Source organism: Raphanus sativus, chromosome 9, assembly GCF_000801105.2.
Source record: "Raphanus sativus cultivar WK10039 chromosome 9, ASM80110v3, whole genome shotgun sequence".
NCBI lineage: Eukaryota > Viridiplantae > Streptophyta > Magnoliopsida > Brassicales > Brassicaceae > Raphanus > Raphanus sativus.
Window position 1 is genome coordinate 25,573,101 of NC_079519.1, and position 27,562 is coordinate 25,600,662.

Here is a 27,562-nt window from a genome sequence, read left to right on the forward strand (position 1 = left end):
ACGGCTTTGCTATAGGTCATATTATTGTTTCTATTTTATTGCTAACCGTAAAATCTAACCTGAAATATAAAAAGTATTCGTAATACCAAAAATATGCTATAATATTCAAATATAACTAATATACACAACAAATTTTGAATATTTCAAATATCTACTGGGGTTGGGTTGAACATGGACCCGAAACAACCTATAGGTCAATTTGTTTTATCAAATAGATATTTTAGCCTAAACTTGATCAAACCGAATCTGTAATTTTTGGTCTATTATTCTGATTCAAGATTTGTGAGATTAAAAATGCTCAAGCAGATGAAAAAGTAACATGTATTTATATTTTTATTATGTTTTAAAAAATAAACCTGCGCTTTTAAGCGTGTGTCAAAATCTAGTTATAACTTATAAGACAAAGACAAGCTGGAAATCTATTTTGTAAAAAAAAAAAGAGATCTATTTTGTAATACGTTTTTCAGATTAAATTTTTGTAAACATATTATCATCATGTTTAATTTGGTTTAGTCAAATTAAATTGAAGTTTAAATTGACTATTCAAACTAAGTTGATATTTTAAATGATCCAAAAAAAACTCATGCTTTTTTCAACCAAATTTGAAAATTCGTAATTTAAATGACAATTTTCTCAATCTTTACTTTATCATTTTTCTCTTTTTTATCGGAACAAAGCTCAAGTGCATTCGAGGAGGTTGCGATTATCAGACACCTTCATATGGGAGAATACGCTTTTGGTTTCATTACATCCACTGTGATGCTTCTAAGCCGTGTTGGCGGAGAAGAGCTCTGTTGTGTCTTATGTCCCCCACTAATCATCTCTACCTTGGAGATATTTTCCTCATTAGCTCAAAGAACATCATAAGGCATAACCTCTCAGTCCGGGAAGGCATAGGTAACTTGTAGCTTTTGATAAGAATCTAATCTCGACAAATTGATCTCAGGTTTTAACTTTTTTCCTTGCAACAGAAATAGTCATCTCTGGTGGCATGTCGATTCCAGAGATGCTAACAACCAAGGATGCAAAGACTATTCATAAGTCACTTGGAGGAACCTTTGCTTTTCTTTTTTGTCAAAGAGGAACCTTTGCTATTGCACCAGTGTGAAGTAGACTCTGTGGTTAGGTGACTTCAACGTTTGCTAATACAAGAATGTTTTGAAACCTAGCATATATAAGTGAAAGGTTCATAGTGATTGGATGTGCGTTTAAGCCGTGTATTAGTCTAGACACTAAAGAAATAACAAGGAGAACATAGAAAAAAATTAGATTTGAAAGTGATTTAAATACTTTAAAGTAAATCAATTTCATATATTATCGTCTTTTTTCTGGTTATCAAATGCATGGAAAGGTTGAGAGACACGTATTCTGATGACTCAAATCCATCATATGAGATAACCATTGGATCTCTCGTAAGCAGCCTAAGCAACTTCAAAAAACTCTAGATTCCTACTAAAGAATGATGTATCAATCAATGACTCTGTGTAAATGTCAAGAGAGTGCATAACAGAGAGAGTTGTATGCATCAACGCAGAGTTTAAACTTCTCTTGAGCCGCTGCCTGCAAATTTCCACCACATTACCCAAAACAATCTCTCACAAACGACTTCAGAAACCTAAAAACAACCCCAATCTTTTTGGTTAAAAACATACCTGAGAAGGCCCCTGGTTTGTATCAGGATGCCATTTCTTAGCTGATAAACGGTAGCTGCAAAAACAAAGTAAAAACTATAGTGAGCGGAGCAGTCTTGTCAGGTTTAAACAGAATCAGTTGGAAGACTTACGCGTTCTTAACATCTTCTAGTTTGAGGGGACCAGCTAGAGGTAGACCAAGAGCTTTCCTATCAGACTGAGACCCAACCATCAAAGGCTCATCATCGCAAGACCCATTATTGTTCCAGGTTTTGCTCCTCCTTTGAGACTGAGTAGTCCAGCTCCATCCTTCTCTCCATTGAAACCCCGATGATGCCGAGTCCCTCGAATACGAGGAGGCCTTCTGAGATTGGTTTGTCCAGGCTTCTCTCCATTTGTTCTCAAATTTGTTAGTAGTAGCATCAGCGCCGAAGTCATCGTCGGTGTTTCCTTCTCTGTGCCACCCTAATGTCTCCAAAAACAAACAAAAAAGGATTCAGAGCCAAGAGTTTTGTCTGATATTATTACAAAAGAAGAAGAGATGGAAGCAAGCAAACTCACGTTTTGTTTTCTTATCACGAGGCTTCTTTCCCCTGCCAGGTGGAGATTTTTTCTTCATATGCCTATCTCGGATAAGCGGATTTGGACCAATGTTCCACTCATTCTACGTTATAAGACATATACAAAATGCTTGGAAAGTCATAAGATATGTACTGAAGATATATTGAAAGAAAGTATAAAGAAAAGTTCAACCTGAATCGGATCGTTAAGTCCACTGTGGAAGAGAAGCTTGTCTACAGTCTTTTTAGCACTAGTGCGACGACCCTTCTCCTTAACGGTACAGGTGAACCTTATGGACGAGTTCTGGGATCAAATATTTGACAACTCTCTTTCTTATGACTATGAATTAGAGAGATACAACTAAACAACATGACCATACACACACACCAATGGCATTGAAACATATAAAACTTATCAATGCAGATTACATTTACTACCAAAACTCATCTCTTCAAAACGAAAGAATAAAAATTTACAAAACCCATTTGGTTGTAAAGAACAAATCATCCGATCACACATACTTTTGAAGAAGATTCAGAAGTTGTACCACCAGCACCACCCTTGGAAGCTCTATCCTGCGAGAAAAAAAAAACAAAAGAACCAAACATCTAATTAAATGTTTCTGAGAACGACCCAGATTCGAAATTTCGAGATAAGATCTTACGGAACCAAAGTGCTTCCTCGATTTCTCAGACAGAACACTGGTCGAATGAAATGGAGCGAGGATGGTTTTCGTGGCCGCCGAAGATGATGAAAATGAGCTTTTCAGCGAGAGGAGACTTCTCCATCTTAGCATAGTGGAATTCGAGAACGAGAGCGGAATTGAGAATCCACAATTAAGGATTCTTATTATACAATTTGAGGAATTGAGGGAAGAAAGAGGGAGACGGAGAGTGGTGAGAGAGAAAGAATGAAATGAGAAAAAAGGGGTTTTTAACCGGTCCGGTAGAACCGGGACCCGATAAATACTCTGGTTCGGTCACTGCTTCAACCCCCAATCAATTTTCATAATTATGTGTTAAGGGTTCAGCCAGAAAAAGAAAATCTATTTGAAACCCAATTTTCCAGGTCCTGACTATTTCATCATAAACTTTGATATAGTGCCTATTCTATCATGAACTCAAGAAAATTTCAAACTGTTTATATGAACTTTCACAAACATGCATGTGCATACATGCACATATATTGATTATAACAGTGTTAGTCAACCGTTTATTCGGATGACTAGATAACTGACATGATATTTTTATTAAAACGGCGTCGTTTCGTAAATATAACAAAATTAAAATTTTGAGTCATACAGATTTTAAATTCTAAGTTTTGGTGCATAAAAGGTTGCTACTTATCCGCAAAGATGTGGGTTCGAAGTGGGTTTTATTCCGCCAAGAGGTGGTTTGAAGTCTGTCTTACTCAAAATTTTAATTTTTTGATATTTTTCAAAATGACGTTGTTTTAACGAAAATATTATGTCAACTATCTAGTCATCCGAATGTACGGTTGTCTAATCACTGTTATAATCAATATACGGTTGACTAATCACCGTTTGTGAAAATTCGTATAAACATTTTAAAGTTTTGCTGAATTCATGATAGAATAAGCATTATACAAAAGTCCATGATGGAATAAGAACGATTCGGAAAGTTGACTTTGAAATAGACCACTTTCCGGGCTCAGCCTCTTATAAGCTCAATTCAAGTTTTATATATGATTTTTTAACACTTTAAAAATCTTCTAAGATGGTTTTTGGTGTTGTATGTTCATGTCTGAAATTGAATCAAATCTCTATAAAAAAATGAAACATATAATATAATCTGTTTGAGGAACAATCTAAACATTACAATGACATTGCTTTTTAGCATACATGCTTCTTCTACTCTCAGAACCTCAAAATCCTTTGAAAAAATCAATTTATTCATACTATCCCAAAAAGAATGAATCTATCTCTGGTTGCTTCAAAAGAGATTTCATTTAGGAGCATTAGGACTTTTAATCTCTTTGGAATCATTGCCAGATGATCCTTCACCTTCACTGCTTTGGAAATCTTGGGTCGACAAAGCCATCTGTCTAAATTTCTTCATGTCTGCATTGTAAGAGGTTTGGCTATATTCTGAGCTTGTTCCTGATGTCCCATAAATGTTGCTATGTCCCGGCTTCACACCTTCATATAAAACATCTAGTGACACTTCTCCTTCTAATGCTCTTACAATCTGAAAGAGACAAAACATACATTTGTTTGTTATTATACGAAACCAAAAACAAAAATCCATTTTTATGTTATATTATCGGATCACCTGGCTCATCTTTGGGCGTTTACGTCCAGAATGGCGAATGCTAGCAGCGGCACAAGTCACCATTCGTTTCATTTCTTGCGGGCTGTAGTTTCCTTCAAGCCTTACATCTGCAAGTTCATTAAAGTTTCCATCTTCTAGTGCGCGAACCATGATAGGACGAGCCTATACTTGTAGTAAAATTGGAATCAGTAGTACCCGTAAAAAAAGGCAAAAGCATATACAAACGCTTTTAAGTAGGAATAACGAAAAAACATATATACCCAATCTACTAATGTGTCGTCCATGGTACTGCTACTATCAACCGGTCGTTTCCCAGTGATTAGTTCCAACAACATGACACCGTACGAGAAAACATCGGACTTCTCAGTTAATTTACCGCTCGATGCATATTCTGGAGCTAGATATCTACACATGTTTGTGCAGAGAAAAGTCAATTGGTCCCTCTACAAAGGTTATGTTTCTTGATTCGTATGAAAAATCTTATATAGTGAAGAAACCGCTTACCCGAAAGTTCCCATCACACGAGTAGATACATGAGTGTAGTTATCAGATGTTAACTTAGCCAATCCGAAATCAGCCACCTGAAAAAGACAAAATACTTAAAAAGTCATCAGCTATAGTGATTATGTAGCAACATAATCCGAAACTAAATGCAACCACTATTTTATAACCATTGCATCAAAGTTGAAGTCCAAGAGAATGTTTGCAGACTTGATGTCACGGTGAATGATCCGTGGGTGGCCTGTGATGATTTCTCGGCCAAAAATAAATCACTAGTCAGAAACAATCTTTTCTCTGTTTTTTGCAACATTGGTTCAGATATATGAGATTGGTGAAATGTTGAAACTCACAGTCTTCATGAAGGTAAGCAAGTCCTTTCGCAGAACCTAAGGCGATACGCATCCTTGTGGAGAAATCCATTACCGGAAGGTTCTTCCCTGCAATAAAAGCAACATACAAAGCTTAAATTTTCTTTTTCTTTTTTTAATCTGTAGACTACTTAAATCATTTTGTTGTAAGTTTTAAATGTCTAACCATGAAGATGATATTCCAAAGTATTGTTAGGAACAAATTCATAAACCAACATTCTCTTTTCATCAGCAATGCAATATCCAACCAAAGAAACAAGATACCGATGATGCACACGGCTAATGATATCAACTTCAGCTTGAAATTCTCTTTCTCCTTGTCCGCTACCCGATTTCAAACTCTTAACCGCAACTTCTTTCCCATTAGGCAACACACCTTTATGGACGTACCCGAATCCTCCCTGTCCCAAAAGGTTTGAATCCGCAAATCCTCCTGTTGCAGCCGCAAGCTCTTGGTAAGTAAAAGTGCTTTTGTTGAATCCGAGGGCTAAAGTAGGTGGAGGAGGAGGTAAAACCGGGCGTGACGGTCCTGAGTACAAGGAAGAATTATCTCCACTCGTAGGCATCCGTGGAGGAGGAGGCGGTGATGGTCCGCCTCCTCCCCAACCAGCAGAAGGTTGCTGGTTTTGGCCTTGTGAATTTAGGTGCCAATTTGGATAATTCTGTGAAGCATTGTTGTTGTTATTGTTTCCATAGTATTGATATTGGTTTCCTGAGACAATATGTAAAAATGGTGAACCTTTTAATGCAAGAAAAACCTATAAGTGTATGTATATGGTTTTACCTTTCATGGATTCAGCATCGAAAGAATCATCTCTCTTCTTTCTGCGTCTAAGACACACAATAATAAGCACGATCATCAACAGTCCAGCTCCAGCTAATACACCTATAATGATCGCCGTATTCATATTATTTCCTCCTCCTCCTCCTCCACTGCTAGTGCCGCTACCTCCACCGCTAGTGGTGCCACCTCCACCAGAGGGAGGATTATTCGAACGAGAGCCACCATTGTCTTCTGATGGTGAAGATCTACCACCACCATTATCTCCACCCCTAGAAGGAGGTGAGCCCCGTGATGGTGGAGACTCATTGCCGCCGGCATTTCCTCCACCACCCTGTGATGCCGGTGGAGGAGGAGAGTTATTGCTGGAATCGGGGGGAGAGGGAGCTTGTGGAGCTGGTGGTGTGGTGGAATCAGGAGGAGGAGGTGATGAGCCTCCTTGAGTAGGAGGAGGAGGAGATGAGCCTCCTTGAGTAGGAGGAGGAGGAGATGGAGACGGTGGAGACGGAGAAGAGCTTGAATTTGACGGTGGAGGAGCAGATTCAGGGGAAGAAGCCATTGGAGTAGAAGAAGAAAATCCGAAAATAGAAAATAGAAACTCTCTATCTTCTCTCCCTCAATCACTGAAACTGTCTAAGAACAACAAACAACAAAACGTAGATTAACAAATGATTTATCAGATGGTGTTATTTGGGAATGGTTTCTTGTCTTATTATGTTCGTTAGATAACTAACAATTAACAGCAACAGAGTAATGCTAAGCTTGCTAGGTTTAATACAAAACTAGCAAGAGATTAGTACCTTAGAAGAAGAGATTAAGGGGAGAGTGCAAAAATAAAGAGAGAAAGAGAGTTTTCGGGAGTTTGGTAAAAAAATTATAGAAAGTAAAAAGTAAAGAGATGAGCTCTGTCTTCATCCCGACAAACATGCCTCTTCAGTCTCTTTCCCTGTCTTAATAACTGTTTTTCTGTTAGTTAGTTGCATCGGTCTTGTTTTTCTTCATTTCGGGTCCATGATATTAGGAGCTAAAAATGTTGATTCAATTCCACGTAACTCCCTGCATTATTTATAGTATCACACTATCTTTCTTTTGACTTTTAGAGATTGTCTAATTCAATTGGTTTCGATCAAATCGTTCATTCCTCAGACCCTCCCGTATATGTATATGCACACTGAATTTTTATCATCTTTGGAAAGATACAGAGGTGAAACACAGATTTGAGATACAAAGCTAGCAGGAACAAAATTTTCTGTAGAAAAAAAAAATTCTGTAGAAACAAAAGCGAACAGAATAAGAATAAATATCTAGAAACAAATTTAAACCAAACCGTTAGTCAAAAAAAATGAAACAAATTTAAACCATAAAAAGTAAATATCTAAAGGAGATTTTCAAAAAAACAAGAACAAACAAACTTAAACCATCACTACAAGAAAACAAATAATTAACGAGGGCCATTTTCCTCGTTAATTCCTCGTAAACATCCTTTTACGAGGAATTAACGAGGAAAAGCTTTTCGTCGTTTATCGTCCGTCGTAACAAAGGATTCGTCGCCATTTCCTCGTAGCCTAGCGAGTTTTCTATTTCCTCGTAAAGACGAAGTTAATATTTCGTCGTAAGTTCCTCGCCCCATTTCCTCGTAAATCACTCGCCGAGATTCCTCGTACAAACCACGCGAAACACGCGTCGTTACTTACACGTAAGATCCTTGAAATCATATCCTCGTAAATTCGATGTAATATCCTTGAAAAGATTTCCTCGTAAAATCGATGTAGAATCGTTGAAACGTTTTCCTCGTAAATTCCTCGAAAGACTTTCCTCGTAAAAACCTCGAAAGACTTTCCTCGTAAATTCCTCGGAAACCTTTTCGTCGTAAATAACTCGTAGACTTCCATTTTTCGAATTAATAAAATATTATTTGATAAATATAATAATTATTAATTTAACAAAATAAAAATATTTAAATATTGGATTTATAAATAAATTTTAAATAAAATTCAGAAGCAACAAAATATTTTATATATAATTAAGTTTTGGATTTTATAATACATAAACCGAAAAAAAACTAAAAAAACTAAGGCTCGTTCATCGCCTCGTAGAATTCCTCGCTCCTCCTCGTAACATCCTCCTCGTTATGTGTGCCCGATGACTCGCCTGGAATGGGATTTTGTTGTTTCATGTTCCTCAACAAAGTTTCCCATTCCGGATTTGTGGACGCTATAACGTCGATGAAGGCTTCGAGTCCACTCACACGGCTTTTGGTCGCGCCCAGCTCGGAACGCAACTGAGTGACTTCTTCGGTCTGTCTCTGAGCATAAGATGATGTCGCTTTCGGGACATCATTGACGGAACCGATCCCCAACATACGTCCCTTTTTCTTAGGGACAACCTTAAAAACAAAAAAATTATATTTGTTAGTTAAATTTAAAAGGTAAATTTAATCAATTAATAATTAAAAAGATATAATGTTAAAAAATTTACCTCCTCGTAAATCTTATCCACTTCAGTTGTGGATAAGGTAACTGGTAATCCGTCGCCGGACTGCTGGGTCAGCTGAGTCTGGCGCTCCTCAACCCGAGCAATTACGTTGTTGTAGATTTGCTCGGACTTGCCATCTAAAAACTGGCCCGCCTTGTTCTTGTGGGTCCGCTCGTAAAGTTCCGGAAGAGTCGGGAGACGTCCCAACTCTTTGGCCTAAAAACATTTAAGAAAATTGTTAGAAATATATTTAATTATATTAAAAATAATAATTAAAAAATTAAATATTTAATTACGTACCATTTTCAAACGGACACCGGCATGTGGTTTTTGGCCCGTAGAGTGTAGCATCGGGCCGTTACCGTGCTCGTCTACCGTGTTACGGGCGGCAGCACAAATGTTTGCGATCCTAATGGAGTTAGGATCCTTCCAGTAACGGATGAGGCCGTCCCAAACATCCGTGGTAAGCTCAGCGGGTTTGCCACGGGTGTACCCCTTGACGATCCAGGCACCCTTCCAGTTGCAAACCGTGTCCGACAAGCGAACTTGCGCCTTCTCGTAAAACGCCTTCCTCACTCTCTCACTGACCCCGATGGACCAATGATACTTTTGCTGCAAAAAAAAATTAATAATTAGTTAATAAAAAAAAAATTTAACTAATAGAATTACTTACAGCGTAAATCTTGAACCACGTCTTTCGGATGTAGATCGGCGTCAATTTCCAGTTTGGATACGCCATGGAGAAGTAACCTTTAATCGTCTCGGTTACATCTGTCGCAAGGGAATTGTCAACCCCAAACCTGGAAAAAATGAAAATTTAAATTATTTAATGAAGTTATAAATTAAAATAATTATTTAAAAAATACACTTACCATAAAGTCCCGTCGGGTCTGTCGGGGTCTATGATTGGTAAACCAGCTCTGCCTGGCATACCGAGAATATCCTCGACAGTGTACTGCGAGAAGGGAACAGTAGGTGGCACCATGAGATCGGAATGAACAGCGGCGGGGATCTCAGGAGGAGCCATCGGAGGAGGCACCGGAGGAGCCATCGGAGGAGCCATCGGCTGAGCCATCGGCTGAGGCATCGGCTGAGCCATCGGCTGAGCCATCGGAGTAGGCATCGGAGGGAAGAAATGCTGAGTCTCGGGAACAGACTCCTGATCCGAAGAACCTGAACCGCCGGCACCTGAAGAAGAACCTGGCGGGTCTAACTGACTACCAGGCTCACCGAATATCTCCCTGTAGTGAGCAGAAAGCATGCGCTGGCGAACCTGCAAAAATATTTTTTTTTGAGATTATGATCATCAATAATTAAAAAGCTATCATCAATAATTTAAAAATCTATCTAACGAACATAAAATCCGTAAACCTATCTAAATTCTCTAAACTAACCACCTAAACTAACCACCTATCTAAATTGTCTAAACTAATAAAGGGGGCGAGGAAATTACCATTTTCGGAGGAGAGAGGAATGGGGAAGGAGTTGGAGACGAAATGGGGAGGAAGTGGAGAGGAAGTTGGGAGGAATGGACAGTGTGAGGTTTGTGAGGTTGTATATATAACTTACGGAGGTCTCGCAATTTCCTCGTAAGTTTACGAGGAATTAAAGAGGCCCGTGTTCCTCTTCCTCGTAAAAACCTCGTAAGCTTACGAGGATATTGCGAGGCCCGTCCCAAATTAAACGATAAATTAGCGAGGCCCGTCTTTCTGTTCCTCGTAAATGCCTCGTAAGTTACGAGTTATTAACGAGGTTATTTTCTAAACCTCTAAACTCTAAACCCCAAACCTTAAACCCCATCTTTCTTATATTCTACTTCATATATTCATAACATATCAAACCTCAAAATTTATAACCACAATTCTTTAACTTCTAATATCAATCTCTTCTTCCTAATTTAAACTTATACAAAATCAAATTATTTATTTAAATATAATCATTTGAAGATTTGAAAATATAATCTTTTGAAGATTTGAAAATATAATCTTTTGAAGATTTAAAAATATAATCTTTTGAAGATTTAAAATATAATCTTTTGAAAATTATAAAATTATTAATGGGGTTTGGAGTTTGGGATTTAGACAAAATAGATAAGAAAGATGGGGTTTGGGGTTTAGGGTTTAGGGGTTTAGACAACATATCTCGTTAAAACCTCGTAAGCCCACGAGGAAATAACGAGGAACTAAAAAAAAAAAAAAAAGCCTCGTTAATTCCACGTAAGCTTACGAGGTCGTTACGACGATTTGCGCTTACGTGGAATTAACGAGGCCCGTGTATTTCTTTTTTTCTACTTTCCTCGTTATTTCGTCGTAAATTACGAGGAATTAACGAGGTTTTCTTTCTAAACCTCTAAAATCAAAAACCCCAAACCACAAACACCATCTTTCCTATCTTCTACTCTTCATATTCCAATCCCAAACCTCAATCTTTTATTTTTCATTCAAAACCTCAAACCTCAATATTCTTAACATTTCAAACCTCAAAATTTATAATCACAATTCTTTAACTTCTAATATCAATCTCTTCTTCCTAATTTAAACTTATACAAAATCAAATTATTTATTTAAATATAATCATTTGAAGATTTGAAAATATAATCATTTGAAGATTTAAAATATAATCTTTTGAAAATTATAAAATTATTAATGGGGTTTGGAGTTTGGTATTTAGACAAAATAGATAAGAAAGATGGGGTTTGGGGTTTAGGGTTTAGGGGTTTAGACAACATATCTCGTTAAAACCTCGTAAGCCCACGAGGAAATAACGAGGAACTAAAAAAAAAAAGAAAGCCTCGTTAATTCCACGTAAGCTTACGAGGTCGTTACGACGATTTGCGCTTACGTGGAATTAACGAGGCCCGTGTATTTCTTTTTTTCTACTTTCCTCGTTATTTCGTCGTAAATTACGAGGAATTAACGAGGTTTTCTTTCTAAACCTCTAAAATCAAAAACCCCAAACCACAAACACCATCTTTCCTATCTTCTACTCTTCATATTCCAATCCCAAACCTCAATCTTTTATTTTTCATTCAAAACCTCAAACTCAATATTTTTTTTCTTTATAATCGAATCACATGCATTAAGTCTGAAATTCAATCATATTAAAACACAAATACATCAATCGGATACATTTTCGTCATCACTAGAAACATCATCATTTTCATTAAACTCGTCTTCAACAGCTTCGTCTGTGCCATCGTCGGTAAGATCTTCATACTCATGATTATGCGGATCAATGAGAAGAATGTCATCAATTTGTTGTTCAGGTTCCTCGACTTCATTTATTTGTTCTTCTTGCAATGGTGGTTCTTCTCCACTTATGATTCGTCCTCGAGGTGTAACTTTGATCACGGATAACCAATTTATTCCCGATTCTCTCATCCGAGGGTATGGAAGGTAGCTAACTTGATCTGCTTGTGAAGCTAAGATGAAAGGCTCGAATTTGTTGTACCTGAAAATAAAGAAAACATAGAAGTAAGCTTATTCTGCTCATGTATGCCAAATAAAGAATTTGTTGTACCTTCGTCCACCATTGACATCAACTACACCGAATTTGTTAAACCGAACACCTCTGTTGACGACGGGGTCGAACCACTCACATTTGAAGAGGACGCATTTCAGCTTCAATATCCATGGAAATTCCACTTCGATAATCTCTGTCAAGATACCGTAGAAATCGGTTTCCCCTTTCACACATATTCCATAGTTACTGGTCGCCCGCTGTCTACCATACTCATATGTGTGAAAAGTATAGCCTCGTGTGAAATACATCTGTGAAGTGGTGACCTTTACATGTGGAGATTGAATTACTTCATGTAACCACTTAGGATAATCTGCATCGTCGTCAAAATCAACCTGCAAAAACAAAGTGAACGTTAAAATACAAATCATTTATGAATAAAGAGTTTGAGTTAATACCTGACTCTTCAACCACTTTATAAAGTGTTGATCTTTCCTTTTGTCTACGTCAGTTGTGGATATACCAGGGAATGTTTCTTCGACTTGTGAAACAAATAGGCTGTAAAATCACATTTTATATTAATTAATATTTGGCAATTATATATATGTGTTAATTTATATATACGTGTCCATTTATGTTACCTTTCAAAATAACGAATCAATGGATCCTCACAATTAAGTAGAATATAGGTGTGTGCACTATGAGCGTCTTCTTCACTCGACCACCAAACCTCTTTTGATTTTCCACCCAGTCGCCCAATCTGGCTAAAGATGTCTGGAACACCAGCAACTGCGTATGTTGGCGCGACACCACCATCATCATATATCCTTGAAGCTCTTTTCCGAGTACGTACTTTTGACGCAAAGTAGTACGATGTGAAGTGAGAAGTTTCTTCCGTCAAACTTCCAGCAATTATAGAACCTTCAACCTTTGCAAGGTTCTTTGCTTTTCCCTTCAAATATTTCATGGCTCGCTCATACTGATACATCCATCCGTAATGTACAGGTCCACGAAGCAATGCCTCATATGGAAGGTGGACAGCTAGATGCTCCATTACGTCAAAAAAACCAGGAGGAAATATCTTCTCCAAGTTGCACAATAAGATGGGAATGTTCTCTTGAAGCTGTTCCACGACTTCTACTTTAAGGGTGCGGGTGCTCAGATCCCTGAAAAATGCTCCAATGCCTTGTATATTCCAAAAACAATTATACACATATTAGTCATATATATTTCAAACTAAATCATTATATATAAAATAACTGCAATAATAAATATAGTACCTGCAAGTGCTTCATGTACGTTTGTAGGAAGTAGCTCCGCAAAAGCAAAGGGAAGTAGTCGTTGCATAAAGACATGACAGTCATGACTCTTCATCCCGGAGAACTTTTGACCCTTTTCAACGCATCTAGACAGATTTGAAACATACCCATCGGGGAATTTCACTTCTGATGCTACCCAGTTGAACAACACCGACTTTTTTCTGAAGACAATCTGAATATCGGAACAGGAACTTGCCCATTGCTGTTTATATGTAACTCGCTTCTTGAGCAAATATCCGGCAAGTCTAACCTCGATTTTATGTTGTCTTTTGTCTTCCCCGGGACATTCAATATTGTATTCATGATGTTCTCAAAGAAATTCTTCTCTATATGCATCACATCGAGGTTGTGGCGCAGAAGAAGATCCTTCCAATATGGCAACTCCCAAAATATACTCTTCTTGTGCCAGTTGAGATGAACACCGTAAGAATCAGGCATATTAGGGGGAACATGCCAATTACCACCACGAGGAACTGTTTCCAAAGCTCCATAGTAATCGAGTTGCTTTTCAGTTTCTTCTCCAGTTAAATATGGAGGAGGAGTGTCTCTCACAACCCTTTTGTGCCTAAACAATGTCTTGTTTCTTCGGTACGGATGGCCAATGGGAAGAAATCTACGATGACAATCGAACCAACTTGTCTTCCTCCCATTCTTCAGTTGAAACGCATCTGTCGCTCCATTACAATATGGACAAGCTAATCTCCCATGTGTAGTCCATCCCGACAACATCCCATAGGCAGGAAAGTCACTTATGGTCCACAAAAGCATCGCTCGCATAGTGAAATTCGTCTTCGTTGAGCAGTCATACGTCCTCTCCCCTGTTGACCACAAATCCTTCAACTCTTTTATCAGTGGTTGCAGGAAAACATCCAGTGACCTTTTAGGATGTTTTGGACCAGGTATTAATATGGTCAAGAATAGCAACTCCCGTTGCATGCACATCTCCGGTGGCAGGTTGTATGGCGTAAGAAAGACTGGCCACAATGAATATTGTCTCCCTGACATTCCGAATGGACTAAATCCATCTGTGCATAATCCGAGATACACATTCCGGATATTGCTAGCGAATTCCGGATATACTTTGTTAAAATGTTTCCAGGCTCTTGCATCTGATGGATGTGTCATCTCACCATCCGTCTGAGTATGCTCGGCATGCCATCTCATCTTTCCAGCAGTCTGCTCTGATTGGTACAATCTTTTCAATCTGTCTGTAATTGGTAGGTACCACATCCTTTGGTACGGTACCCTATTACGTCCCCGTCCTTGCGGCTTGAATCGTGGCTTCTTGCAGAATCGACATTCTTCTAACTTCTCATCATTTCCCCAGTAGATCATGCAGTTGTCGATGCAAACATCTATCATCTCCGAAGGCAACCCAAGACTATACACCAGTTTCTGAATCTCATAATAAGAATCAGCAGACACATTGTCTTCCGGCAAATACTCTTTGAACAAGTCTGCCCATTCATTCATGCAACTTTCAGGTAGATTGTGATCAGTTTTAATATTCATCATTCTAGCAGCCAACGACAATTTAGAGAGACCTTCTCTACAACCACTGTAAAGTGGTTGATTCGCCGCATTTAACATTTCATAAAACTTTTTTGCATCTATGTTAGGTTCTTCATCTTCATCATGAGCTACAAATGCATCAGTTACCATATCATGAACCCTATCAAAATCTACCATCTGCTCCTCCTGATGGTAACTAGGTTCATTATGCAAATGAAGAGCAACCGGTTCTTCCTGAAAATTGCTATTACTACTACTAGCTTCATTCTGATCATAATTATTATAACCTTCTCCATGTTGAAACCAGATATAGTAATTTGGCGTGAAACCTCTATTTATTAAATGCTTCCAAACATTTTCACGATTGGCCAATTTCGAATTGTTGCATTTCTGACATGGACAGAACATCTTACCCCTTTCTAGGGCGAGCGGTGTGGAATCTGCTTGATGCATAAATGTCTCTAGTCCCGCAATGTATTCTTTCGTCACTCTCCCGTTAGCATCTCTATGCAAATACATCCACCTCCGCAACTCGTAGACATTCCCGGAGCCTGACATTTTTTTCCTTTCACGTTTTTCTTTTTTTTTCTTGTTGGTGTGTTTAAAATGATGTTGAAACTTCCATATTTATAGAAAATTTTCGAATCTGGTAGTTGAAGTTTTGCGATGAATTTGCGAGGAAAAGGTAGGTAGCAAAAAAAACGTGCTTTAAAATTCCTCGTTAAGTTCACGTATATCATTTCCTCGTAAAGGTGACGTAAATTTACGTTGATTTAACGAGGAAAGTATATTTCCACTTTTCCTCGTAAAGATAATGCAAGCTTTACGTGGTCTTTACGAGGAAAGTGTATTTCCTCGTAAAGACCACGTAAAGTTACGTGGGCTTTACGACGAAATATTGTCTTCGTTAGTTTACGAGGAAATAACGAGGTTTATTTCTTTCTTTGTAAATTTCTCGTAAGTTCCTCGTAAATTTACGATGATTATATTTCCTCGTTAACTTTCCTCGCCAAAATGCTGTTTTCTTGTAGTGCATAATCAACAAAGGTTAAAAGTATAAACTGATAGAAAATCTAGAATCAAATAAAAAAACAGTTTTGAGCTGGTATCAATTTTTGATATAACTTTAAATTATTATTTTGATTTGAAATATAAATATAAAATTTAAATTTTGTTTTATGATTATTTTAACAAAACAATGTTTTTAGGTAATTAGATTAGTCCATTTTGTATATTTTAAAATTGATATAATGTATTTCCAATTTTTATTAATAACATAAGCCATTACTTTTTTCTTCTTGACACATTTTTATCCATGTTTCAAATTTTTAGTTTTTTGCATGAATTATTATTAATTTTATGATATTTCTTTTGAAAATTGAACTCTTGAATTTTTTATATTTGACTAAACTAAATAAAGTAATAATACTGTTTTTAAAAATTGTTTTATATAATATATTATTTATATTTCAGTTTGTATTTGTAAATAAAAAGAATTGTAAATATAGTGACAGAATTGTAAATAAGAAAAAATATAGAAAGAATGTTGTTTAATTTATTGTAAACACAATAGCTAAATGTTTAAATAAAAAGAAGTATTAAATATGTTATTCTTGTTTCTAAACAATTCTCATTTGTTAATAATTTATTGAAAATATAATGGCTAAATATGTAAATAAAAGAAAATACACATCTCTACTATCCATGTTTCCAAACATATCTCATTTATTATAATATCCTTCTTTCTAAACCATTCAATTGTATACTTCAACTTTAATAATATACCATATGATTTTATTAAAAAACCTATTTTCTGTTTATTCATCGAGTTCTGATCCAACACTAAGATTAACCTTAATCCATCATTGAATTCGTGCTCATTTTAAATACGCCAAATCAGTTTCAACAATTGGGGCCATATGTGGGAAATGAAAACTTATCATTACCTAACAAAAAAACTACTCAACGGTGACGAACTCGTCGAAGGTATTCACGAAGTCTAAATAAGGATGCTACGTGCCTTTAAATTCCAATATCTCCAATTTTCTCTCTACGTTCTTCTAATAAAAGGATAAGTATTATCACTAAAGCTATGTTACAAGATAATGATTAGCTCAAGTTTGTTTAATGTTGACTTATGACGGCACGCGCTCCATATTACATAACTCGTTTATGGCCAAGGACACTGATTTTCTATTGTTTGGTCAGCCTGAATTTTTTTTTTTTTTTGAAAAAAGCCTGAATTTATTATGGCATGTATCATTCTTATACTGTACTCAATTATTTATTCTTGCATCGACTAATGTTTTTGTTCAATATATTCATAATGAAAGAGGTTATCCACGTTAGGGCTTATTTTGATTATTAATTGCTCTATGTTAATGGTTACATGAAATCGAAGTTGTCTTTCTTTTTTGTTAACGAAGCAAATGCTTATGCCGAGCAAACGCTAAGGACGTCTTTGACCTTCCATCAATCTAAAATCAATGGAAAAAAGAAGCTTACAAGGCATGAAGTCGATCACGGTATTAAGATGATCACATCATCACAACCACCATGGCATCACATCAATATCGCGTTAATGCTAATCACTTATCATCGATGAATGAACGTGCCATCACGGCGATTTCACCAACATGCTGATCACAACGAAGGAAGCCATTACTCGTACATATTTGATGGTTCAGTCAACCAGTGCCATGTCAGAGCACCCTCATCCATGATATAAGAATGGGGTTCTCCAAAAGTGATTAGGTGATCATTTATGTTAAAATGATGGAATTGCTCTCGTATAATCAATCTAAGGACATCTCCAATAGTGACACAAAGTTTGGTGTAATTTCAACACCAAATTTGGTGTTTTGGTATCAAATTTTTTTGACATCTCCAACAATAACACCAAATTCTACATCAAAAGTAATATTATATATTATTTGATGTTTTCAATTTTAATAAATGTTTGTTATTTGTGATTAATAAACAATCCCCTAGTCTATATTTGAGAAGTGATTTGCCACATGTATTCTCTACAATCGTTTTCACAAAAAAAATTGTGACGTGGCTATTAAGATTGATGACATGTCATATGGTTAAATATGACATGGACAATTACATTTAATGCTAATATATATTTTTGGAAATCTTTTTAAAATATGGCAATAACTCATATATTACATTTAATATTGATTTATATTTTTGGTAAACTTGTAGAATATGGTAATAACTCATAAATCATCACTAAAATAAATATATTCAAATATGATATTTTGAATTTCAAAATATTATATAATTTTACTTTTATAATAAAATTTTTATTATCTAAAATTTTCTAAATTTTCTGAATTAAAAAAAAATAAATCGTAATATCATTAGTTTCTTTTAAATATCTACAAATTATATAAATATTATTTAGTTTTAAATTTTGATAACTATACAATTTTATATGATTTTTAGTAATTTTGTACAAGTTGATTTAATAATTTAACCAAATGAAATAAATAAATTTTTATCTAAGATTTTAACTTTATATATATACATATATATTCTTAAATATAATTTAAAATAAAAAAAAATATTTTCTCTTAACTTTATGCTTAATTAATGATATTTATATTAATTATTAGTCAAAATAATAAAATATATAATATTAAAAATTACATTTTAAAATATAAAATTTAACTTTTAAAAAATTCATCACTACACATGGTGCATGAAAACACCTAGATTAATAATTGTGACATAGCTACTAAAATTGATGACATGTCTTATAGATTAATATGACATCGACAATTATATTTAATGTTAATTTATATTTTTGATAAAAAATTTAAAATATGGTAATAACTCATATATTATATTTATTATCGATTTATTTTTTTGGACTTTTTAAAAATATGGCAATAACGCATAAATCATCATTAAAATAAATATATTCAATTATGGTATTTCAAATTTTGTAATATCATTTAAATTAAAAATATTTCAAAAATATATACATATTTTTAGAAAAATATAAAATTAAATCATAACATCAAATTAAATCGTAAAATCATTAGTTTCTTATATATATTTACAGATTTTATAAATATTATTTAATTTTAATTTTTGACAATTCTGAAATTTTACATATTTATTTAATATATTTAATTAAAATAAATAGATAGAAAATTCTACCTAAGATTATAATTTTAAATATATACATGCACATTCTTAAATATAATTCAAAATAAAAAATTGGTTTTATCTTAATTTTAATATTCAGTTAAATCAAATTTATATTAACATATTGATAAAAAAGAAAATTTATAATATTAATAAAAAATAAATATAATTTATATTTATCTTTTAAAAAATATTTTAAAATTCTTTTACTGCACATGGTGCAGGAAAACACCTAGTTATTTATGATATTTAGATACTATTTTGTCATTTTATGTTTTATAAAATTTATTTACATTTATAATTTTGGTTTAAAAATATTATATTTTATGTATTTACTTATAAAAATATTAGTTATATTCAAATTTACAAACTATTAAATATCAAAAACACATAACAAAATAATATATTTATTTTAATAAAATTTGTATTAGTTTGTACTTTGTAGTACAAGTTTAACTATATTGTAAAATAAAATTTAAAAATAAAATTTTAAAAAATTATTTGTGTTTGATAAATTTAGTAGCATTACATAAAATTTTATGATATTTTACTTTTTTACAATATGACGTAAATGATACTCCATCTGTTTCATAATAAGTGTCATTCTAAATCTTTTTTTTTATTACCCAAAAAGTGTCACTTTAAATTCTAATGCAAATTATACTTCATTTCAGCTGAAAATTAATTGCAAACTATATTGATTTTATAAATAATTTTATTTATCTGAAATACAATTCGTCAAAAAGGTGTAATTAATAACAATTTACATTTATTTTAACAACTTTCTTAATCTGTGTGAAAAGTGTCCGAGTGATACTTATATAGAAACGGAGGGAGTATTACTCATTTAGTAATTTAATAATTAAAAATAATTATGTAAAAATAATTTAAAAATGATAATATAATATATTTATATTTAGTTACAAATATGAAATAAGTAATAATAATAATTAAACTCTACTCTTAAATGAAATAGAATAAAATATATATTTTAAAGATTTGGTGTGAAATTTGATATAACATTATTCGTATTATACCAAATTTGACGAGATAATGTCAAATTTGGTGTCTTGTTGTAAATGAAATTACATCAAATTTAATGTTTTGTGTCATTGTTGGAGATGATCTAACACAAGTCTATCAGGACACTTAATTATTGGAGTGTGGAACCACAAAACGATCAGACTTAATTTTGTCACATTTATAATTCCAAATAAGATTATCCTCAAATATAACAACTTTGTTACACAATTTTCAACTACTTGATTTTGGAGAGGTAACGTAGGCAAGTCATCTTTCGAGTCCTTTATTATATATACAAGACTCTTCGGAATTGCACTCACCACTCTAAGAAACATAGCTTAAAAGAGGAAGTCTAAAAATGGTGATCGTGCTCTCTTTCTTCTTGGTTTTTCTTTTTACTCTTGTATCATCAATCTTTCTTAAAAGATTCCAAAACTCAAAAGTACTCAATCTTCCTCCTAGCCCTTCAAGTCTTCCTCTCATTGGGAACTTGCATCATCTTGCAGGATTGCCTCACAGATGTTTTCATAAGCTATCAATCAAACATGGGCCAGTGATGCTTCTTCGACTAGGTTTTGTTCCAGTGGTTGTGATATCATCGAGCGAAGCAGCTGAAGCGGTTCTCAGAACTCATGACTTGCAATGTTGCAGCCGACCAAAGACGTTCGGGACCGGCAAACTCTCTTACGGCTTTAAAGACATCAACCTTGCGCCATACGGTGCTTATTGGCGGGAAATGCGGAAAATTGCCGTTGTCGAGCTTTTTAGTCTTAAGAAGATTCAATCTTCTAGGTATAGTAGAGAGGAAGAGGTTGATTTCATGGTGAAGAAACTGAAAGAATCTTGCATGAAACAATCTTCCGTAGATTTAAGCAAAACCCTTTTCTCCTTCACCGCAAGCATCATTGGTAGAGTAGCTTTAGGACAGAACTTCCACGAGAACGGATTCATTATTGATCAAGAAAGGATCAAAGAGCTTGTTACCGACGCTATGGAAGCTCTTGGGACTTTCACTTTCTCTGACTTCTTCCGCGGCGGAGTCGGAAGATTCATAGACTTGCTGTTTCAACGACACAAGAAGATCAACAAAGTCTTTAAAGAGCTTGATGCTATTTATCAGCATGTGATTGATGATCACTTGAAGCTAGAAGGAAGGAAAAGTCCAGATATCGTTTCCTTAATGTTGGATATGATCGATAAACATGAAGATGCAGATTCTTACAAACTCAATATGGATAATATCAAGGCAATCCTCATGGTATAATATCGAATCTTGGTCTTGCTTCGCATCTCTATAATATTATTTGAAAAATCTGTTTCAGATATGTCGCGCTCACGTTAACTTTCATGATAGTTGATTACACGGATACCCTTAATGAATTAAATTATTACAGTTAAATCACATCTTATATTAAATCACAACTATATAGAATTAGATTTAAATGTTTGTTATGATATTCAGGATGTATTTCTTGCGGGGATAGATACGAGCGCTATAGTATTGATTTGGGCGATGACAGAACTTGTTAGAAACCCTAGAGTGATGAAGAAAGCTCAGGAAAATATTCGAAACATTCTTGAAGCTCATAATCAAGGAAACATTCAGATTGCATCCACCAGCTCCATTTATACTCCCAAGAGAAACAATGTCTCATGTCAAGATCAAAGGCTATGATATTCCCCCGGGAACGCAAATCCAAATTAATGTATGGACAATCGGACGTGACCCCAAGCGTTGGACCGACCCCGAAGATTTCATCCCTGAACGGTTTACTAATAGTTCTGTAGATTTCAGAGGACAACATTTTGACCTATTACCGTTTGGTTCTGGTCGAAGGATGTGTCCCGCGATGCCAATGGGGGTTGCTACTGTGGAGCTAGGATTGATGAATTTGCTTTACTTCTTCGACTGGGGATTGCCAAATGGGATGGAAATTGGAGAAATTGACATGGAAGAATTTGGCAATCTCACCATTGTCAAGAAACTACCTCTTCAACTTGTACCCCTTCGACTTTATTGATGTGGAATCTAAAAAGCTTGATATCTTGGAAAGATCACGAGCAAGGAATGTAAGGTTCTTATCGATACTACTGCGTATGTAATAATTGATGTTTGAACGATACAATATCAAGAAATAATAAAATTCAGTGTTTTATCTATAATGTTGCGGTCATACATGATTTTCCATTTTATAGTTTTGGAAACAAGTCATTTAACATCATTTTAAGTAATTTTCTGTGCTATAAATCAATACAAGTGACTTTCAAGGAGATGATATACATCAGTTCTTTTTCAAGTTTTGTGGAGTAGCCACATCAATTAATTAAAAGCTCAACTTTTAATCACATTATTTTAAATTTAGACATGATTTTACACTAAACATTGGAAAAGTGAGGTGAACACTAGGTAAACAATAAGTGTCTTTACATGTTGTTTTCATTCTTGATCATTATACTTTTACGTTCTTGAATGATTAAACACACTAGTGACAAAGAGTGAGTGAGAACGAGAGGAAATATCTTCATAATATACCAACACATATTTCTTAAGAGAATATTATAAACTTGCTATACAAGATATAAACCCAAAGAACAAGAAATTATGCGATATATCACGACCCAATAAAGACATTCTTGAACGATTTATCTGCTTATAAAATCACACCTTATATATAGTATATATGCCAAATGACGCTGACAAAGTAAATATATGCCATATCACTCTACTACTGCAATGATATAATCAAATCTTATTATTGACTCTCTTAGCTTGAATCTCTAATCCCTCGCGAGCACCACGAGCATCTCCACCACCAAAAAGTTTCTCAATCTCTTCCAATGGCAATCCTTTCGTCTCCGGCAACATAAAGAAGAAGAACCACCACGCTACAACCGCGATTCCAGCGAACATGAAGAACACACCTCCCATAGTGATCGTCTTCATTATTGACAGAAAACTCATAGAGACCGTTGCGTTCATGATCCTATTAACCGCAACGCCTATGCTCGCTCCCTGAGCCCTAAGTCTCAACGGGAATATCTCAGAGCTGTACACCCACGTTATAGGCCCAAGCCCAATCGAGAAAAACGCTACAAACGTGTACGCAGAGACGATGTTCAACTTCAAGGCCCACAATAACCTCCCGAAACGGTGAACCATCGTGAGACCAATTGCCAAACTGGTCGACGCAAAGACCATACCACCCGTACTCGTCAACAGAAGCTTTCTCCGACCTACCTTGTCCAGCAAGAAAGTAGCTATTACTATAAAAACAGCCTTAGTTAAACCTACACCGACCGTGGCTAGTAATAGCTTGTCCTTTGAAGTCACTCCAGCTTTCTGAAAGATCTTCGGGCTGTACAAAACGACGGCTTCGATCCCAGTCGCGTGCTCGAAAAAATGTATCCCCACGGCCGCGATCAAGATCAAACGCACCGCGGGTCTAGGGTTTATCACCAGTTCTCTCCATACATCGCTGCCAACCGCTCTATCTTCCTCTAACTCTGCGGCCGCTAAAATGTCTCTGAAGCGTTCTTCAGCTTCCTCTTCGGTGTTGGATATCAAAACCATGATTTTCTTGGCATCTTCTAACCTACCTTGCATCACAAGCCACCTCGGAGATTCAGGCATTTTCAAAATCCCAAACGCTAATATCACTGAAGGAATCGCTGCGATTCCAAGCATCAATCTCCAGCCGAGTTTCAACGCCAGTTTCCCGAAACAGTAATTCGAGACATAGCCTAGTAAGATCCCTAGACTAATACAAAGCTCAGGGAGCGAAGTGAGAAAGCCTCTGTGTGAAGCAGAGGCTATCTCGGCGGAGTAAAGCGGAGCAAACATTAGAGCAGACCCTACACCAACTCCGGCGATTCATCCAGCCTATATTCTATATTTATCCCTACTCAAAAGGTACCTAATCAGCTTTTGACTTTTTTTTTTATATGAAATGTTAAATCTATTGATCATCAGAAGATATAAAGTTTATGTACACAAAGAATCAAAAAGAAAACCTTAGAACTATAAATCTACAAGTGTGCTCTAAACCAAAGTTACAGCAGGCCTGATGTAGCGGAAGCTTTAAAAGATAGAATTAGAGATCCGTTGATTCTGAGAATACCCGGAAAACTAGGATAATCACAAAGATCTTATTTAGTCTAAGAATGCCTAAGATCGATGTCTTCTTAAATTTGTTGAGATCACCAATGATCTACCGAAAACAAGGAACAAAGAGAAAACTCTCAACTTTTATTAATCAAATCAAAACTTATAAACTGAATACAAACTTTAGCCTAGATGGCTATATATAATAAAACCATAAAACCCTAGAATAATAAAGATAATTATCAAAATAACTAATAAAATAAATAATAAATTAAATAACAAATATTTAGATTTATCCCAAATATTTATCTACACCATTCTCTCCGGTTGGAAAGATTCGTCCTCGAATCTTAAAGTTTGGCTTCATCTTTTCTTTTTTTTCCTCCTCTTCCATTGGTATATTTTCTCGAATGAGAAAACATAATTTTGTTCTCCCTGAAACCACGTAATCATCATGAGCTTGAAATACATATGCTTCTCCTTGTTACGATGATGTGCTGTTGTTATTGGATCACTTTTAACAAAAGCCCAGCTGACTCCATAATTTCCAAAACGTGAGTTGCCCTGCTTCAAATTGCTGCCGTCCACGAGAATGAAAATATTCTGACGAGTAACTTCGTCGCTCAACTTGTCAACCTCTTTACCAAGTAATTCCTTGCCGTCGTATTGAATCCAACCGTCATCATCATAAAGATCGAAGATTGGACTTCCAATAATTGTTTTGTAAACAATTATTTCACTATCCACGAATAAATTAGCCATGATTCCAGAATCGAGTTTTGATTAAGAAAACAAAACACCAGCTCTGATACCACATGATATAGCGGAAGCTTTAAAAGATAGAATTAGAGATCCGTTGATTCTGAGAATACCCGGAAAACTAGGATAATCACAAAGATCTTATTTAGTCTAAGAATGCCTAAGATCGATGTCTTCTTAAATTCGTTGAGATCACCAATGATCTACCGAAAACAAAGAACAAAGAGAAAACTCTCAACTTTTATTAATCAAATCAAAACTTATAAACTGAATACAAACTTTAGCCTAGATGACTATATATAATAAAACCATAAAATCCTAGAATAATAAAGATAATTATCAAAATAACTAATAAAATAAATAATAAATTAAATAACAAATATTTGGATTTATCCCAAATATTTATCTACACCAAGGCCTCTCAAACGTGGCTTCTGAGTGTATTTTGTGGACATGATCCTGTTTCTTATCTTGTCAATGATCTTAGCCAATTGGCCAGCCTGTCTTGGATTCTTTAAGTGCTTCCTGTCATTTCCCTCCCTCCACATCATATAGATGGTGACTTGGAACACTAGTCTATTGAGGATGGATGTGAGGAAATCAAACCGGTGGTGTGTTAAGTGATCAATGCGTCTCGGACTCTTTAAGTGCTTCATGTCTTTGCGCTTCCTCCTAATCAGCTTTTGATTGGATTCAACTATAGTAAGCTTTTAATTGGATACTTGCCATGCGTCTTGTTAACTAGACAGAGTTTCAATGTGTACGGAACTTCATCCTATTGTAGTTTTGGTTCTTTTGTATGTACTCTCAAAAGGCTCCAGTAGCAATTTTATCGCCTTGGTGCAAATCTTTACCGCAATATGCATATCTGCATCGGTTGGTGCCGTAAACGTGGATGCATTAATGTTATTTTTTCTCCACTTGTGGCAGATTCGAAGGAAAAGTGATAGTATTTGCTTCGTTACTTTGAACCAAATGTATTTGGGTTTTCATAGTTTGGTGTTCTCCTTTATGAAACCTATTTTTCTCCCAGGTCTTTCACTTGGTTAGAGTGATCGTATTGCAAGGAGAATTATGTCAATGGAAGTTTTCCGTTTTTAGTTCATGTATGAACTTGTTCTCGGGTGTTCCAGATTCGCCGGTATTGCAAAGTCTTACCTTCCGGTTTTATGACGTTTCTGCTATTTGTCGCAGAGTGTCTAACCCTTTTGGGTGCACAAGTTGCTATCATATCAACGGGTATCTCGAAGCTTGTCTGCAAGCCATACTGTCAGAACTCTTTCACCTTCTTTCAGAGAGTTAGTCTTTTGATGTTTACATGATCTTATTCCCTATTCGATCCCTTATCTTGTCTTTTGATGACTTATGTTCTTATCTTGTGTTTTATTGTGTTAATGATATGGCAAACTCTTGGGCTTGTGTTGTCGTCTTGTGTTGTAACATCTCCTTCTCTAATATAGTCTGAGACTTCTAATTTAATGTAAGATTTACTTAAAAAACATATTTTCTGTTCATTCATCGAGTTATGATCCAACACTAAGATTAACCTTAATCCATCATTGAATTCGTGCTCATTTTAAATACGCCAAATCAGTTTCAACAATTGGGGCCATATGTGGGGAATGAAAAATTATCATTACCTAAGAAAAAAACTACTCAACGGTGACGAACTCGTCGAAGGTATTCACGAAGTCTAAATAAGGATGCTACGTGCCTTTAAATTCCAATATCTCCAATTTTCTCTCTACGTTCTTCTAATAAAAGGATAAGTATTATCACTAAAGCTATGTTACAAGATAATGATTAGCTCAAGTTTGTTTAATGTTGACTTATGACGGCACGCGCTCCATATTACATAACTCGTTTATGGCCAAGTACGCTGATTTTCTATTGTTTGGTCAGCCTGAATTTATTATTATTTCTTTTTTGAAAAAAGCCTGAATTTATTATGGCATGTATCATTCTTGTACTGTACTCAATTATTTATTGTTGCATCGACTAATGTTTTTGTTCAATATATTCATAATGAAAGAGGTTATCCACGTTAGGGCTTATTTTGATTATCAATTGCTCTATGTTAATGGTTACATGAAATCGAAGTTGTCTTTCTTTTTTGTTAACGAAGCAAATGCTTATGCCGAGCAAACGCTAAGGACGTCTTTGACCTTCCATCAATCTAAAATCAATGGAAAAAAGAAGCTTACAAGGCATGAAGTCGATCACGGTATCAAGATGATCACAACATCACAACCACCATGGCATCACATCAATCGCGTTAATGCTAATCACTTATCATCGATGAATGAACGTGCCATCACGGCGATTTCACCAACATGCTGATCACAACGAAGGAAGCCATGACTCGTACATATTTGATGGTTCAGTCAACCAGTGCCATGTCAGAGCACCCTCATCCATGATATAAGAATGGGGTTCTCCAAAAGTGATTAGGTGATCATTTATGTTAAAATGATGGAAAAGTTTATCAAAATCTTAGATACTCATTCAGTAAATTCTCAAAAGTTCTTACTATGGATGGAGTTGCTCTCGTATAATCAATCTAAGGACATCTCCAACAGTGACACAAAGTTTGGTGTAATTTAAATACCAAATTTGGTG

The 27,562-nt window shown here is 35.3% G+C and overlaps 4 protein-coding genes, 1 long non-coding RNA gene and 1 pseudogene across 5 annotated transcripts; 2 read left to right on the forward strand and 4 right to left on the reverse strand.

The window, feature by feature from the left end:
- Positions 1–1,287: 1,287 nt before the first annotated feature.
- On the reverse strand, positions 1,288–3,113 carry LOC108824245 (uncharacterized). The gene is made up of 7 exons (XM_018597626.2): positions 2,857–3,113; positions 2,714–2,767; positions 2,385–2,495; positions 2,193–2,295; positions 1,784–2,096; positions 1,653–1,707; positions 1,288–1,560 (listed from the first exon to the last, which is right to left on the reverse strand). The coding sequence occupies exons 1-7, from the start codon at positions 2,986–2,988 to the stop codon at positions 1,492–1,494; spliced, it is 837 nt and encodes a 278-aa protein (XP_018453128.1). The 5' UTR covers positions 2,989–3,113; the 3' UTR covers positions 1,288–1,491.
- Positions 3,114–4,018: 905 nt separating this feature from the next.
- On the reverse strand, positions 4,019–7,049 carry LOC108825924 (proline-rich receptor-like protein kinase PERK4). The gene is made up of 9 exons (XM_018599284.2): positions 6,934–7,049; positions 6,137–6,766; positions 5,519–6,064; positions 5,335–5,421; positions 5,155–5,225; positions 4,988–5,064; positions 4,744–4,888; positions 4,484–4,645; positions 4,019–4,399 (listed from the first exon to the last, which is right to left on the reverse strand). Exons 2-9 carry the CDS (start codon positions 6,690–6,692, stop codon positions 4,157–4,159), a joined length of 1,887 nt encoding a protein of 628 aa, XP_018454786.1. The 5' UTR covers positions 6,693–6,766; positions 6,934–7,049; the 3' UTR covers positions 4,019–4,156.
- Positions 7,050–11,707: 4,658 nt separating this feature from the next.
- Positions 11,708–13,590, reverse strand: LOC130499730 (uncharacterized). Its single transcript, XM_056994085.1, has 5 exons — positions 13,348–13,590; positions 12,709–13,252; positions 12,526–12,625; positions 12,128–12,462; positions 11,708–12,058 (listed from the first exon to the last, which is right to left on the reverse strand). Exons 1-5 carry the CDS (start codon positions 13,439–13,441, stop codon positions 11,725–11,727), a joined length of 1,407 nt encoding a protein of 468 aa, XP_056850065.1. The 5' UTR covers positions 13,442–13,590; the 3' UTR covers positions 11,708–11,724.
- Positions 13,591–20,440: 6,850 nt separating this feature from the next.
- LOC108826771 (cytochrome P450 71B2-like) lies at positions 20,441–22,119 on the forward strand (annotated as a pseudogene).
- A 511-nt stretch (positions 22,120–22,630) lies between these two features.
- Positions 22,631–23,953, reverse strand: LOC108825125 (probable polyol transporter 3; the record flags this gene model as incomplete). Its single annotated transcript, XM_018598461.2, has 1 exon — positions 22,631–23,953. A coding segment is annotated over one exon (1,128 nt), but the record flags the coding sequence as incomplete, so codon positions are not given.
- Positions 23,954–25,380: 1,427 nt separating this feature from the next.
- On the forward strand, positions 25,381–26,422 carry LOC108826220 (uncharacterized). The gene is made up of 2 exons (XR_001945393.2): positions 25,381–25,645; positions 25,758–26,422. It is a non-coding gene; the product is annotated as an uncharacterized LOC108826220 (long non-coding RNA).
- The last annotated feature ends 1,140 nt before the right edge of the window (positions 26,423–27,562 follow it).